We start from the raw sequence: 16,401 nt of genomic DNA, 5'->3' as shown, positions 1-16,401 counted from the left end.
ACTAAAATTTTCCTATTTTTGTCCCACATACTTCCCTTTGATATAACTTCCACGTGCAAATTTTCAACAGAAAATTAGAATGTACCCGGGCACTATGCAAGCTTTTTTCTGCTACGTCCAATGGTTGTAGAACAGAATTCTTGACCTTAATAAGGGGCTGGCACTGACAAAGTCAGGCAAAGGGCAGAGGTAATTTCCTTCATGAGTGTTGGTGAAGGATGGGCTCTCTGCAGTGAAGGTTACTCGATAGCAGGAGAGGTATTAACTGCACTGAAGGAAGTGGAATGAGAAAAGAAACAAGTTTAACATTGAGCCTTTGTAGAAAGAAATTCTTTTTATTTCCCATGTCATCACTTGGTCACATGTAGTACAACAGAATGGGGTCATTCACTCAGACCTGAAATCACAATTCATGGCAAGAACCCAGTAGAAGGAAGGGAACGATAAGGTATGTCAAAAATGAATCTTCCTCATTCTGCCATTCTCTCATAAGTTCAAAAGAAGAAAACACAGAAGTTGAGGCCCACTTTTCACGAGTTCTAGGTGATGTCATTTGAGTGCTGGTTCATTTAGACGTTCAGGAAGAACTTGTGAAATTGCTGACTGTAAAGAACGATGAAACACACGAGGTCAATGTGTGGAGCAGCTGAGATGTGGGTACCAGCTCAACAGGGGTGTTGGTGTCATTAACTTAGCTTCAAAATGGTTAAGACTGGTGCTTTTTTGCCATTGCTATTTAGTGCGTGTGCCAAGGAAATGGTGAGGGAGGTGACGTCTGAACTAAAGGGAGTAGATGCCACATTGGAAGATGATCAGAGATTCGTCAGCGAATCAGCAAATGGGTTATGAGTACACTGTCACACACAGTAAGTAAACAATCAGAACAATAATGCTAGAGGATTAAACTCTAGAAGACCAAGGTAATATGATTTAGTGACGTTTCGAATGCGGACTTGTAATTCTTATCATAAAACCAGCAACTCAGCATATTCGGAAGAGAATTGTGTTAGCAAAGGGAGGGGTTAGTGAACATGAGGAAGCTGATGAGAGTATCAATTGTTCAAATGTATGTAAATGGGAAAGATTGATAATAAGTGAAATCTGGAGAGTGGAGGACTTTATGGTGCTTGAACATTTATGCCAAGGAAGGAGGTCGAAAAAAGGATGAAAGGAATTTGAGATGTGAGTGTGGAGGAGAATGGAGGAGGATGAAAGTGTCTAGTGGTGGGCGTGGAACCTTGTATGGGTGATGGAGCCAGACGAGATAGGGAGGAGGAACTGAAAACTATGATAGAGTGAAGGGTGCTAAGTGAATGAAGGTGAGGGGGAGAGGATTCATGGATAGGACGAATGGTAATCGGCCTTGCGATGAATTGAAGAGGGGAAGCTCAACGTGGGAGGGGGGACAGGCCAGGGCAAATCTTGAAACATTCCTTTGTCAGCTCACCTTAACGAGTCGCGTATCTTTTACACTTGCTTTTCTTTCTATTGCGTCATATTTTTTCTGCGTATCTTGCAATAAATTCATGCAGTTTCAAAGTTTAAAATAACACACATTATTAACCCTTTTACTGCCAGCCCATTTCAGGTGGGATGTGCGAAGACTGCCAAGGCTATTTAACAGAATTAGCAACATTTCAGATTTAAAAATTTTTCAGCTACTTAATTTTATTTTTATACGTCTAGCTTTTTTCCCAATTCTTAAGATATATTAACATCTTATAACGATAGATAGATTATGGGGGTTTACATAAATTACAGCTGTTGAAAAGGCCACAATCATGAAAAAAAGTGAAATAATTCAGGCCGATAAATGGGCCCCAGGCAGTTTTCGCTCAACCAGTGAGGGCAGATTTTTGGTGGATGACAGTTTCGGACACATTCCAGCTCCCGTCTTCATGTCCATGGTGATTTTGGATCTGAAGACGACAGCTCTAATGCGCCTGAGACTGTCATCTACCAAAAATGAGTAGATGCAGCAATAATAACCCAAAAAACAATTATCGATTTAAGCACCACAGAAGCCTACCAACATGCATTATTCCTTTAATAATTACTAAATGAATCAATTTATTCCAGAATACTTTTCCAACAAATTATTAGGGATTGTTAAATGAATCAATTTACTTCAGAATATTTTTCCCACCACTTACAATATCTGAGTGAAAGACAGAAATAGGCAACAGTTCCCCATTAATATGATTTCACTCTATAATGATTACTATTTGACTCAGACATGAGAGAGTTCACATTTGATTGGCAGATACCCTATCAAAAATTTCTTATCTGAAACTGTAAACAGAAATCTAAAATTGAACACTAGGGGACCAGCATAGAACTAATATGGAAATAGTAGGTAACCAATGAAGAACAAATGAAACTGGTATGGAACTAATAGAGAACAGATATGGAACTGGGTATTGTGTGCATGGGGAAACATATTGGGTAGTATGGAAGCAGAAGGGATCCAGTACAAGCAATGAACGCTTCAGGAACAAATGTCAGACTAAAGAATCTGGTGGGGAGCATCGCAGGTTTCCATGGAAACTGTCAGGCTCCACCAGGGAACAGATATGGAACCTAATACCAGTTTTTTCCCGTACCCACAAGTTTCAGATCAGGAACATTAGTTCCCTAACTGCTCCACATCTGTCTCAACTAATTCCAGGGGTGATTTCAATTGGGAAATGGTATGAAATTTTTGATAGGTTGCGAGTTATAATAATGCTATGGTACTAAGTAGCATAATCATTAGAGTACATTTTAGCGTATCATGCTGGTTTTTGAAGTTCATTCTTACAGTTAAGAAATAATAACTTAAAAGATCAGCAACCATGCATCTTTGCTTAGTTTCCTGTCGTGTGTTCAGAAAAAATACATAGCAATGTCAAATAAGAGGTTAACTCAGGGAAATTAAAGCATGTTAAGTCAAAATCCCTTTATTTGAATGACACATACAAGGTTTCATATCTGGTCCCAACAATGTAAGAGTTCTATTACATTGAATATATTTATTTAATCATTCTTCTGCTTCTTATTTAGAAAAAAAGGTGCATCAAAAGAGTGTTAGTCTCATTCCTTCTTGCAGCAAGCATAAAAAAATTAAGGCATAGGTAAAATCTTTCAACAATCGAGGTGCAAGTAAACCAATAGGTAAAAAAAAATCACAACCTAGATGGATAAGGTTTATTAATAAATTTGGGGATTTAAAACTTAGGAAACCCATATTAATAAAACTCTTGCATCAGAGTACCAAAAAATAACTTTAACCCCACCCGACAAGGAAGAGCTAGGGGAATTAAGGAAATACACGGAACAACATTTTACAAAATTAACTCTTCACATCCAACAAAAAGTAGAGACAAAATAATTCCTGGTATATTAGCACCCGTTCGAAGGAAAATGAAAAATATAAATAATTACTAGAAAAAAAAAACAAAGTTTAACCTCAATCATTAACTAAATCATTGAGGGCAAAAATCACTACATGGTAAATTAATGTATTACCTAAAAAGGAACCAATCGCTCAGTGGGCTACACATTCACGATTAGCGATCACAGATTTTTAGGGGAAAAAGCTCAATCCCTTTGCTAAAAGTAATTTAAAAATTACAAGGGGGGATAAAAATTGACCACAGACTATGAAATCACAAACCATAATTAAAATATAACTGGTGTCACAAGGGTGATGACAGTCACCAACAAGAGTAAAAACCAAAGGGAAGAGTTGCACCACCAGATTTGGTACAATGCAGGACCATTTAAAATTTCCAGAAAATTTCACAGTCAATCTAAAGCCTACATTTTGTCATTGATCAAAAATTTACATCCATACATTTATTTTTACAATACATTTACACGTATAAAACAAGCAAACCATTGGATGAACTCCACAATTTGTTATTTCAGGTATGGAAACATTCCTTTGGGAAGGAGGGTTTCATTTGTATTTCATTTGTGGCCTTTTTCTTGTAAGTAATGCCTTTGTCCAGTGTCTTTAGCTCTCCTGTGGACACAAATTACCATGAGTTCCAGTAACAAATGCTTACGGACACATAACACATGAGGTATTTCAAAGATCAATGAGAGAGAAAAACTTTTACTAATATATATGCACATTCTTTCACTCATAAAAATGAAAAATGTAGCACGAATGAAAACAAATAGCTATGATAAAATATAAAAGAGTGATCGTAAAAGTGTGGGAACAGAAATTTGGAAACATCAATGCTATTTAGGCCTTGCTATTCACATATACTGGAAAACATGGTAGCTTGCACGCTATCCCGCTAGAACTCATGTAAAAAAATTTACGTGGAAGACAACTATACACCAACAACAGGAACAATATTCACAAAAATATAACATTTTTTTCTTCAATAGAAGTGATTTCATGTACAATATTCCATTTTGATCTTCCAGAATGCTCTTCCAAAGCGGTTTTATCCCAGTTGATTACACTAGGACGACAAGGCAGTCAACACCTTCTAGCAATCCCAAAACCTATAATTCAATAAGTTCAGAATCACAAGGAAACATGGCATTCTTTGAATTAGCACAATAATGAGGCCCATGTCTATGTCTTTGTACAGGAAATTCCCACCCGCCAGCCCATAATGGCTGCTCTCATTACTTGTGAATCACAGGGAGTATTTGTAGTATACAAACATTTCAATTCACAATGAGATAAATCTAGCATTATGTGCACATGAATTGGATGGCACTCACCAACTAGTACAAACGAGCAGATGATATGCCATACCCTAAAAGACAAAACCCCGCTTGACCCAACTGCAACACTAAGTGATTTATCTTTCCCTTTGGAAGAACTAACAGACCAGAAAGCGTCACATAATGTTGCACCAAGTTTTCCCAAAAATAATGCTCTCCTCTCATCATGCTACACATAAAACTAAACCTCTGGTGTGTGACATGGAAAGTTTTATTCCTCACCATTTATGACATGAATTTAAGAAGGTTTTTGTCAGAGTTTGTGAATGTACAAGTGCACATAAATAATTCCCTCTTCCAGGTACTAATTTTAGACTATTTCTTTGAACACTTCTTTCCAGATGATAGTGTCAATACTTTACAGAAGATGCTTAACTCAATCCATGAGGCCGAAGTGGGTCTATCCTGGCAAGAACTGCCGTCACCGTTTTTGCCATGAGAGCAGAGGAGCTTGACAGGAGGTTCATGACAAACAAAAGGAATCTTGCAAACCACACCAAAGGTCAGCATATTATGCAATTGCTATACCAAGCTCCAGAAATCCTATTAGGGAGTTCTGAAATAGGGGTTTTTGGAGTGAATTTTGACAAGACCCAATAGCTCCTGGGCAGCACAAATGACCATAAACAGGGAGTAAAATCAAAAATACTTCATAAAGGTCCACGGAAATTGCAATATCACTCTTTGCGAGTTTTCTTCTTGCTTTTCTTGGGCTGCCTCGCCTCCTTCCAAGTATCTGAAATAATAAAATCCAAATGATACCTTAACAGACTAAAAATCATAGTCACGGATGGGAAAAGCAATCGTCAATAAACATCATTCACTTGTCATACAAACTGAATAAATAAAATGACTGTAAATGAGACCATGCATGGAGGCAGCAGCTCAAACGAATAGGTGACCGAAAATGATGGATACTTTTTCTTGACCATCTTCCAAAGAACCTGATTAACCATTTTTTCGTCTCTTTGAGCCACTTCATTGAGGTGCTAATTTATTTCAGCGGTTAGGGAAGGAGAGGGAGTATGACTGGGAGATTAGGAGAGGAATTTGTATGACTGGCTAGTGAAACGATATATCGATACCTCCATTCCACAAATGCACAACAATCGCCCACCGAACCAAATCCGCTCATCTAGTAGCCCTAGCAGTAGTGCTAGATGAGCAGATTTGATTGGGTGGGCGATTGTTGAGCGTTTGTGCAGTGGAGATATCGATATGTTTTACGCAATAAATTGCTAATCAAAAAATGCTTGCAAACTCCAATTTTTTAGCCTTGAAAAATTCAAGCTTGCTGGTGAATGATTACTCACCTCCTAATTCATCAAACACGACATTGGAGTTATCCTCCACTAGCTCTATCGGCTTGGCCGGACTCACAGGAGGCTCCACAACTTTAGGTGGAGGTTCTACCTTCACTTCCACTTTCTTGGCTGGCTCCTTGACTGTTTCCTAAAACAATGGACAATTATGATAGAAAAATACCTAAAACCTAATTAGTTTGAGAAAACACTAATTTACAACAATAGTTTTTTTGTAAAAGGCACGTTTGAAAGCACAGCTACAAAAAATTAAGCCAACAAAACATGTTCTAATTCATCCTCATTATTGCAATAGCTTTAAATTTCAGTTTGGAGGAATGGAAGTATTAATTAATTGGTTATAACAACGCATTTCATAGAACTGAGTCCTATTAAGTCCTCAACTTACACGCCATTATCCTTGATTCAAGCAAAGCAGGCATGGAAATAAAATAAAATCTTCCAACAACGGAACAAATAGACAAAATTAGATGCATTTTTGCATTGATATCAATTGATCAAATGCTAATCCATCACTAAACGCATTAAAATTCCAATTTCTTCATACAAAATAATGCCTGAAATTCTCCTAAAGTATGGGTAATTGCTGCAGAAACTCATGTAATTTTTTGAGTAACAACAGCTATTATATGCTTGACATACGGATTCAGTATTGCTTTTCCAAGTAGGCTTCCCCATGGATTATGATGGTAGGCAGCGATTCTTCCAGGTTTCCTTCTGCATTTATCCATTTTACTGGAAAATACTTTGCCAATGTTCCATTTGGAAAAATATTGTCCTTTAAAAAAAAAAATAAATGCGGCAAGAAACCCAGAAGAAGAAAGCCTACCATCAATATTGCTTACATCTTCAACTGGCTTCCCGGCAGCCCCGATGCAAGGAAATATGAAGTGTAGTGGAAGATGATATCAGTAAATTGTAGAAGAGATTGTAGAAGATAAGGTTTCATTTACCAGCCACAACTATGCCTTTCTTTGATGAAATGCACCTGAAATAAGCTAACAACCATCCTGCTGTTGAAGCTTATGGCTTATGAATATCCCGAGAGTGGTACATCCCGGATAACATGCATGGAGAAATGGACTTGCAAGTACGTACGAGCACTCGTCATTGGTGGATGATTTCCCTATGCTCTTCTACATGAGCTAACCACAAAATAAAATTACTCGCTCCTGTAGCACTACCCTCGGTATAAGCAATACACGTTATACAGTAGACTCTCGTTACCACGAACAACGTTATTACGAAGTTCTCGTTATTACTAAGCAATTAGTTGGTCCCAACGAAAAGGCCTTTCCAATCTATAGAAAAAGAAACGATATTATAAAATTTTTATTATTACAAAATTACAAACCTCGGTCCCAATCCTGGCAGTTACAAAATGAAATTTATTACAAAGTTCCGCAAAAAAGCAACGGCATTTAGGTGGATATACACTTCGCTATGTTATCATCATTGATCAACGTTTAAGTTCTCGTCTTGTACTGTGTCCGAGAGCGTCAATTTTGGTTCTTTCTTCAGTAGGAGATACTTCAATATGCATGCGACATCATGTAATAAGCTTCATACCTGTGGAATTATGATGACCCACTCATTAACGCTCGTTCATTGGACGTACAGTTAGTTCTCTTCCTACGCACATTGGATTTATGAACTTTCAGAGATACGAAGATTTGAAAAATTCAAGTGCGCCCAAAATTTCAAATTTGGCACCTTTGAAGTTTGCCGATGTGACACGACGTGGCGTAGAGGAACTCGCACTTTGGGCATAATCTGAAAAAAGTATCATTTAATCTGGTGTGAAGTCAGGAACTGTTCAGCGTTTCCCCATTCTTTCTTCCCACGGACAAAGATTTCTGTCGGCTCCGGCTATGTTGCAAGCTAGGTCATATCAAGCTAGTTCAGTTGAGTTAATGAACGATTGTGATGCAGTGTTGCATCGAGCAGGATAACCACTCTCCTTGACGCCTTGTATAGGTTTATCAACTAACGAGCAAGGTCTCGAAATGCATCTTCCTCGTATATTAAGGACTTGCGCATAATTTAATCATGTATATTATACACTAGTCTCGGAAGATTATAAATGCAGGAGATTGAAGATACAAGAAATTTTGACAAAGCATGTTTTTTCTTCTATGATTCCTAAAAGAAACGTTCATACTTACTTCATTATTACGAACCTCCGGTTTTTCGGTCCCGTGAACTTCGTAATAATGAGTCTACCGTAGCAACTTCTGCCGCATATTTTAATTAAATTACTTCATCAATACTCAATTTTTTACATCAGTTATCTGTTTCACTCTTTACCTTTTCCGGTGCCTTTTCAACCTCGGCATTGGATTCAGAAACTGTGGGAGTCTTCTTCTTGTTCTTCTTTTTTGATTTAGCAGAGCCATCTGTCGTCTTTGAATCTTCTTCATCTTTCCCTTCAGCTTTCACTGGATTGGTCATGAGCTGTTGCTGCTGCTGAAGACTATTAAAAGAGTTGTCAGAAGAGGATTGCTTTCAACAGATAGCTATCTAAACTCTTGATCTACATCATACAATCCAAAGCAAGATTTGTCTACACCAGGGGCTAATCAGCAGGCTTTAATACTTTCTCAGTGGATGAGATAAGAAAGCTATGACAGAGCTTTTTACCATTACAGGTAAGGTCCAACACCTTCACGTAATTCAATCAATGGCTCATAAAAAATTCAACACCCTAGTTTATCAGCACAAGCAAATACATAAAAAAAACAACATAAATGCAGTAACTAAGTACAATGGGATGGAAAATTACTCATTTTTCTTATGTTTAAAGTGGATTGTAAAAGATGATGAAAGGGTGTTCGAACAGAATGCCATTTTCAGTGCCACTTTTTCCAGCAATGATTTGAAAAGAGAGATAATTCCTGAATCTGTATTATGGAATTCCTCAAACACGTATATTTTAAAATGGTTAACATATCAGGCTCTCTGCATATGAGCCAAAAGGCAATATTTCAAACTGATAAAATTTGTTGAAATCACTCTCGCGATCACGGAGGCAATTTGATCTTCTAAGAATGGGCAACCCCTTCAAGTGCCAACTCACCACCATCATAATCCACTGGCTTTTCTTCAATTTGCTTTTCATTTCGCAAGTTTTTCTCATTTATCAAAATTAAAAATTTATGCACCCACCTATTTTCCTCTTCTTTTTTCTCCTTGTCAACAGTCTCTAAGGCCTCCCCGGCAGCAGGCGACTTCTTATTGGCTTCCTTCTTCTTCTTTTTCTTATCTTCTTTCACATCTTCCTGCTCCTGCTTCTCCTCTTTCACCTCCATTATTTCAGGCTGTTTCTCCTTCACCTCTTCATCAGCAATAATCTTGGCTGGAGCTGCATTATTCTCCTTCTTCTGCTTCTTCTTCTTTTTGGCCGGGCTGCCGTCATCACTGGCAGATCCTAAAAAACCACAAGATATTCATATCACTCCAGTTGATGAATAATGAAAATGAATGAAAATTCTATTGTAAGATAGATGGGCTTTAAATAAATGGTTCCAAAATATTTCATAACTTTCACATGGGTTTACCAATGTGAAAGGGTATACCCCGAAATAAAACAATTAGAATTGATTGAACAATTGATTTCTCGAATTTTATAAAACAAAATTGAGTCAAACCAGTTTTAAAAGACTGAAAAAAGCCATTAGAACATAGCTATACATACTATTCTACCACATAGCTTGCTGCCGCACTTAAGCACATGCTTGATAGGCAATATATACCGTACTCCTCCGAATATAGTCGCCCCCCCCCCCCCTAATTCTGAGGCTTGAGTTTCGGGGAAAAATGAAAAAAAAATGGGTTTGAATATAGTCCCCCCCCTTCCCAGTGAGAAATGGGTGGTGGAATCCACGTTGAGTGGTGGATATTTGGTGGTGGTGGATATTGAGTGGTTGGACCCACGTGGAATCCACGTTGATTTCAAGTGGATTTGTGGTGATTATCATAAAATGTTAAACAGAATTTCTAATTTGTGGAACTTAACTCTCTGGTGACATTGCGTCATTTATCATCCTGAAACCACGCTAGTTATGTGAAAATGTATCGCACATTCTATTTTTATATAATTCATGGAAAGGCAGCCATGAGAGCACATGAAAAATCGTAGACACATATATAAAAGGTTTAGATATAGAGTGGTTGAGGTTTTAATGGTTTTAGGAGAGCACCTACTGCTGTTTTAATTTTTCCACCAAATTTCCACGTGGGTTCCACGTTGATTCCACGACCAAAAACACGTGGTATCCACGTTAATTCTCCACGTGGATTCCACCACCCATTTCTCACTGGGTTTGCTTTTACCACAGGCATTTTTGGAAAAAAAGGGGGGCTATCTTCAGACAAATATGGCATTACTCAAGCTTCCGCATTTCAATTTTTCCATTCCCTTTACATACACCACTTCATTGAGGAACTGATACAAAACTGTTGAAATATGCATTTGTCAATAAAGGGAGGAAGTTTCCATAAATAGGATTATTCATTAGCTTAATTCGTGTTTCGTTGGTTGCACACAATGTTTTTGGGAAAGCTGAACAAATTTCAGGGGGGGCACTCGACCCCCTGTCTCCCTGGCTAAGTGCTTGCTTCCAACTGCAGTTAGGTGATATGAGGTAGTTAATCAGGGGATAATGAGGTTGCCACTTATATCATTTCACAATTAAACCTATAGGGAGCAAGCATCAACATTACCAGCGCGTAAGTCGTCATAGTGAAGTGGATATTGGTTTTTCTTTGGCCATTAAATGCTTTGGGTGGATAACATGCCTCCACGGAAAATTTCATGATGATACTAAGAGATAAGTTTAGAAGACACCTACATAGTCTGAGACTCACCTTGCTTGTCCGAGATTATATCTTTGGCTTCTTCAGCAGATGGCTCTTCCTTCTTGCGATTTTTCTTTTCTTTTCTGGATACTGCTTCAACCCATTTTCCTGGATTGCATATGATGACATAATTAGATCAAATGGTCAACCAAGTGCGACTTTCAGATTTGAGGCAACCCCTTCAAGTGCCAACTCACCATCATCGTAATCCACTGGTTTTTCTTCAATTTGCTTTACTTTCCGCAAGTTTTTCTCATTTTTCTTGTTTTTTAATTCCTCCACTTTGTTCTCTTTTTTATCCTTCTTTACTGGCTTATTTGTTGACTTATTAGATGCCTCCTTGGAATTACTAGGCTCAACTGTTGACTTGGATTTCTTCTCCGAAGTTTTTTCAGAAGAACTATCAGCAGAAACATGACCATTTGCTTGAGATTTCTGAAAAGATTATGTTAAATTAGGAATCTCAATAACGGTCTCTATGCATCAGAGGAAGGGAATACAGAGTTTCTAAAAATGTAAACAAATTGGAGCAAAATGATTGCTATCAAATATGCAGCTCATAACCTTCACGATGTTAAGATATACAATTTAAATATCAGTTAGATTTATGAACAATTACCTTGTCCTTCGGCTTTCGTCTCTTGCCAGCTGTTTTGCGGTCATCGGTCGAAAGTTTATCAAAAGCTGGTTCTTCAGCTCGTTTGAAGCCAAATGCATACAGTAAAAGTAGGCATAAAACAACTAATCCCATGGGAAGAGCATATTGTGTGTGGACTATGTCCATTACCTCCATCGTAGAGTTTGAGGGAATAAACTATTACTTCCTTTCTTGATGTCCTGAGTTCTATGGTTCTTTGCTCTACCTCTCATGAACCAGATGACGCGTCTGTGACGTAGCTGTCTACGTATTCACTCGTGGAGCTCTCGTGGATCCTCGAGGAATATCAGCTCAATCTGCTTGCTCAGTAAAAGTGCCCGGTGATAAGCATCAAAGGGGGGCATGTTTTAACGTAGACAGAATTCTTCATAAAATGAAATTTAAAATATAATATTTTTTTAAGTCCGAACCCTCTTGCAGGATAAATTTTAATTAGATGCCCTGTATTATACATAAGTTTGAGCTTGATTACGTAGTCGGGGAAAATAACATGGCCACCTGAATTAAATCAACCATATACGCGGTATCAGCTGAGATAAACTTTCACTTAACGATTGGGGATAATGACTGTAAATAAGCTAGACAACAATGCAAAGAAGTTCTAAAACCAAAGAAATGTTTATTGTGCGTGCACTAGAAAAGATTTTAAGCGACAAGGACATTAAACGGTCGCACCACTCCCAGCTAAAACGCGCTTGTGAGGTGGCATTAGGTATGTCTAATTTGTTTTTATTCCTCTTTACGAGCAAATATTTCACTTGAGAGGGAAGTTGAAATTATAAATTAGTTAACTAGTTGTAAGGGAGGAGGAGAATTGTGTCTGCTCATAATGTGTGGTTACACCTGACGTTTAATCACTTTAACAGAGGAAATTAGGAATGAATTGAAAGAAGTTGGACAAGATGAGGAAAATTCCAGCTCTGCTCTTCCGCTTCCCAAAGATGACTCAACGAACGTTATTACAGCAGAAAAGTATTTTCTTCCTTTTGAATTGGCGTGCCAAAGCAAAGCCGCCAGAATAGTTGTTACTGCTTTGGATTGTCTTCAGGTCAGTGCTGTTGCATAACACGGCGATGTATTACACGACTTTATTATTAATTTGTTGTCACCTAATACTTTTTACCTCCTTAATATCATCAGAAACTAATTGCATATGGTCACCTAACTGGGAATATCCCCGATTCCACAAGCCCAGGAAAATATTTAATCGACAGAATTGTGGAAACAATATGTGGGTGCTTTAGTGGTCCACAAACGGATGAAGGTGTCCAGTTACAGATAATAAAAGTAAGCTAATTAAATCTTCGTGCCAGATCTGAAAGCTTTGAGCAACTTTTGACATTACACGCTCTGTCTGTATGTTAACATCTTTTGAGAGTGAATGAAATATTTCATGACGTTCCGTTGCTGTTATCGTCTCAGGCCCTGCTGACAGTTGTAACGAGCCAACATGTGGAAGTACACGGCGGTACTTTGCTTATGGCGGTGCGGACTTGCTACAACATTTACCTGGCCTCTCGTAATCTTATTAATCAAACAACCGCCCGGGCTACTCTTACACAGATGCTTAATGTTATATTCACCCGAATGGAAAGTCAAGCGGTGAGTGAATGTATTTTTGCCTACGCAGTGGGTCACTTTATGCATGTTTACTGTTCATAGGTTTTATTCTCTATCGCTTAACCTAAAGTACTTGTATTGAGAGTACTTGGGAAATTGTTTTACCTTATATCGCTTTCCTTTTCATAAGGCTGATGAAGTGACTGTCAGCAAAGAATCAGACTATCAGCAGGCCCCAATTTCTTCGGATGTTGTGGCCCAGGAAACATCTGTTCCTGAGCAACTTAGTCGAAGCAACAGCAAGTCGTCAGCCAAAAGCCTCTGTGATACTGAGTCGAAGCCTGTTGAGGAGGATATCAATTCTAGGGTGGTGGAGGGGGCTGAAGCTGTGTCTTGTAATAGCAATGGACCTGTCACAGTGGATGAAAACTCCTTGGAGAGTGATGTATCAGAAAACCCGAAAGAAATGGTCCGAGTGGTTCTGGAAGGGATTGTTAATCAAGTTTTTGAAGGTATGTTCTTTTCGCCTCATTAATGTTATCAGAGATGGACATAAATGTACGTAATTTTTACTGTCTTTTTTAAAGTGAGAAGTTCTTTTTTACCCTGAGAAGAAGTTAGTGTTTAAGATTTTCTCATTTTTTATATGAAGCCAGTCAGTGTAAGGTCGGGACTGCATTATTATTCCGCAATTGCCGCAACCCTTTGTTGAACAGTGTGGGTCATTGCTTTTCGTTTAAGCTTATGAGGGAATGATGCTTCACGTCGCTCCAAGTTCAGGAAGCAGTTTATATCGACTCTACTTGTGTGTAGGGATCGAAATTGCCAATCTTTTGTCATTAAAATTTCATAATAGTGAATACTGGACCCAATATTAACTAATTTCAATCGCCCCAAATCTATGGCTACGTAGCGTACGATGCCATATGTTTGTCCTCTTGGCCTATCCTCATATATGGCCGATTGCCGTTTTTGTTTTGACGAGACTGCTATTAAAAACAAAGTGAGCGTGGAGCTCCGGATATTGCTGACACGAAGTCGGATTTTCATTAGCCGCGGGGTAAATGTACTCCGTGCTTTTATCGGATTAGTCAGTAATTTATTAGGTTCTGGTTGACGAACCTCCACTGGCAATTTTAATCTTATTTCCCCAGAATTTTAACGAAAAGTGGCGTTGACCTTATTGGGGCGTTAAAATTTTCGTTTTCACGTGACACTGGTTAGGCTAGATATCCGCCCGGGTTCGATGGCCTGTGGTTCGGATAGGGAAGTGAGTAGCTGTCTATGGCTCGTTTAAGAATAAATCGGTTGTGTCTTGCAATTTGATCTTGCTTTTGTCGTTATTAATTGTTGAAAAAAATGGGCTTCAAAGGGGTGAACGGATGAACGGATTCAGTTACCCGCGACGTACATATTATGTAACTTCTAATGTGTTAATGTGTTATTGGGAGCTAAAGCGGTCACAACAGCAACGTAATTTAATTTTCGTTAAGATATTCCGTTACCTTTAGTTAGCAAGAAAAAAATCATTTTATCAATCTAATTTTTTAAGACCGATTTAATTTTTATATTTTTGAATCATTCAACTAACAGCTGTTTACATGTTTTTCTTTTTACTGTTTTCAAATACTTTTACTTAACTTTGAGGCATTATTAATTTATTTCACTTGATGAAAAATGTAAAAGTACATGGTAGAAGGACTTACCCTTAGCATTGTGAGAGCAAATCTAATTATCGATTAGGAATTTTATGAGATATAGCATATTTAAAATATCCTTTGATGTCAGCTTGTTGCAATAATTTCAAGGTAAAATTTGAAAATGGACTTGCTGGTTGCTATCTAGTTTCTCCAGACTCCATAAGTTTACCATCCAATATTTTGATATATGTACTGTTCTCTTGACTTTCCATCTGTTAGTCATGAAGTCGTGTTACTAACTTCCCTTAAATTTGAAGGCTACATTTTCAGGGTTTCACTGTTATCGTTGTGATGCAGACTACAGTTTCTCCATCACAACGACGATGCAGTGCAACCCAGCAAATGCAGCCTACATTACTACAATGCACCACGGAAGCCTTCACACCTATTCCTTTAAATTTGTGGAGAGGTATGAAGAAAAAATTGATACAATTATCATTCTAAAAAAACTAGGCATAGATTTTTTTAGCTTTGTTAATTTCGCACAGATGAGTTGCTATCATTTTTTGCTAAAATACCATAAAAACTAACATGGGGATAACTGCTATACTTTTTAGAAGGGTGAGGAGGGTTGGAAAAATTGAGTTCCTCCTGAGACCACTATCATTGAATTAATATATATGTACAGTGAGTCCTCGTTTAACGTCACTTACCGTTCCTGAAAAATGTGACGATAAACGAAATGACGTTAATCGAAGCACAATATCCCATAAGAAACAATGTAAAAAGTGAATATGGGCTCCTAGACCTCACAATTCCTATGCGAAAAAATTTTAGCGTATCATATTTGTGCCATTTCTTACGATGGGAACGCCAAACTATGGCATGAACACGAGTCCCTGTCTTCATTGACGGCAATACCAGCAGCGACGTACATCCTTTTCCATTTTTGTATCTTCCCGCGTTTGTTTTTTCGGCTTCGCTATGGTGGTCACCTGGGCATCATCATCGCTGAAACATCGTCGCAGTTACAGGAACCAAGATTATTGAGAACACGGTGAAAAAGTGACGACAAATACTCCGAGTTCTACCCGGAAAAATTCCTAGAAATCACTTTTCAGGTTCCAGAAAACCGTTATGTCAAGTAAAATTTGCTAAAACTTTACTTGACATTTACGCACTTAACATTTGCGCACCTACCTAAGAATTCATTTTGCAGAAAATTTGCTATAAACGTAATCGAAATTGACAATAAACACACCGTTTTACACTTCGTTTAGACTGACTGTATTACCGCCCACAAAACTAACAACCTGCAACGCCCGCCGCTTCGCATTTTTTCTCGCGCGAAATTTAAAAGACCTGACCAGACCTGATGTTATCGCAAAGCAAAGGTGCGATGAACGAATGACGGTCTCAAAATTTTCGTGACGTTATCGCGAAATGACGTTAAACGGGGTGACGTAGAACGAGGACTCACTGTATATATAAAATAACTAGCTGACCAGGCAAATGTTGTTTTGCCGTATAAATTATTTCTAGTACCACAGCACCGTTGTCCTTGTCCTTTTTCTGTTAATAGTTCCTATCCCTTTCATTCCTTACCTCTGAATTTATATAATTGACTTTGAAA

General features: G+C 38.1%; 2 protein-coding genes across 5 annotated transcripts in view; one reads left to right on the top strand and one right to left on the bottom strand.

The window, feature by feature from the left end:
- Positions 1-2,923: 2,923 nt before the first annotated feature.
- Positions 2,924-11,830, bottom strand: LOC124163389 (nucleolar protein 58-like). The gene is made up of 7 exons (XM_046540271.1): positions 11,530-11,830; positions 11,108-11,345; positions 10,920-11,018; positions 9,219-9,480; positions 8,361-8,526; positions 6,045-6,183; positions 2,924-5,467 (listed from the first exon to the last, which is right to left on the bottom strand). The coding sequence occupies exons 1-7, from the start codon at positions 11,701-11,703 to the stop codon at positions 5,409-5,411; spliced, it is 1,137 nt and encodes a 378-aa protein (XP_046396227.1). The 5' UTR covers positions 11,704-11,830; the 3' UTR covers positions 2,924-5,408.
- A 98-nt stretch (positions 11,831-11,928) lies between these two features.
- LOC124163387 (brefeldin A-inhibited guanine nucleotide-exchange protein 1) overlaps positions 11,929-16,401 on the top strand; it is a 65,752-nt gene continuing 61,279 nt past the window's right edge. For all 4 annotated transcript variants that reach the window (XM_046540270.1, XM_046540269.1, XM_046540268.1 and 1 more), the window contains exons 1-5: positions 11,929-12,280; positions 12,435-12,616; positions 12,709-12,855; positions 12,991-13,170; positions 13,319-13,640. In XM_046540270.1, the coding sequence (XP_046396226.1) occupies positions 12,157-12,280; positions 12,435-12,616; positions 12,709-12,855; positions 12,991-13,170; positions 13,319-13,640 (955 nt within the window). In that variant the 5' untranslated portion in view covers positions 11,929-12,156. The remainder of the gene's footprint in view (positions 12,281-12,434; positions 12,617-12,708; positions 12,856-12,990; positions 13,171-13,318; positions 13,641-16,401) is intronic.

The sequence above is a fragment of the Ischnura elegans genome, chromosome 8 (genome assembly GCF_921293095.1).
Source record: "Ischnura elegans chromosome 8, ioIscEleg1.1, whole genome shotgun sequence".
Taxonomy (NCBI): Eukaryota; Metazoa; Arthropoda; class Insecta; order Odonata; family Coenagrionidae; genus Ischnura; species Ischnura elegans.
The sequence above is the reverse complement of the archived record's forward strand: the minus strand, read 5'-3'. Positions and strand labels throughout refer to the sequence as shown.

Bases quoted from the DNA above. Each gene is read 5' to 3' on its own strand.
- LOC124163389 (XM_046540271.1), bottom strand. From the start codon at position 11,703: ATGGAGGTAATGGACATAGTCCACACACAATATGCTCTTCCCATGGGA. The intron at 11,346-11,529 runs GTAATTGTTCAT...TAATCTTTTCAG, and splicing joins GACGAAAGCCGAAGGACAAG to AAATCTCAAGCAAATGGTCA. The intron at 11,019-11,107 runs GTGAGTTGGCAC...TATGCAATCCAG, and splicing joins ACCAGTGGATTACGATGATG to GAAAATGGGTTGAAGCAGTA.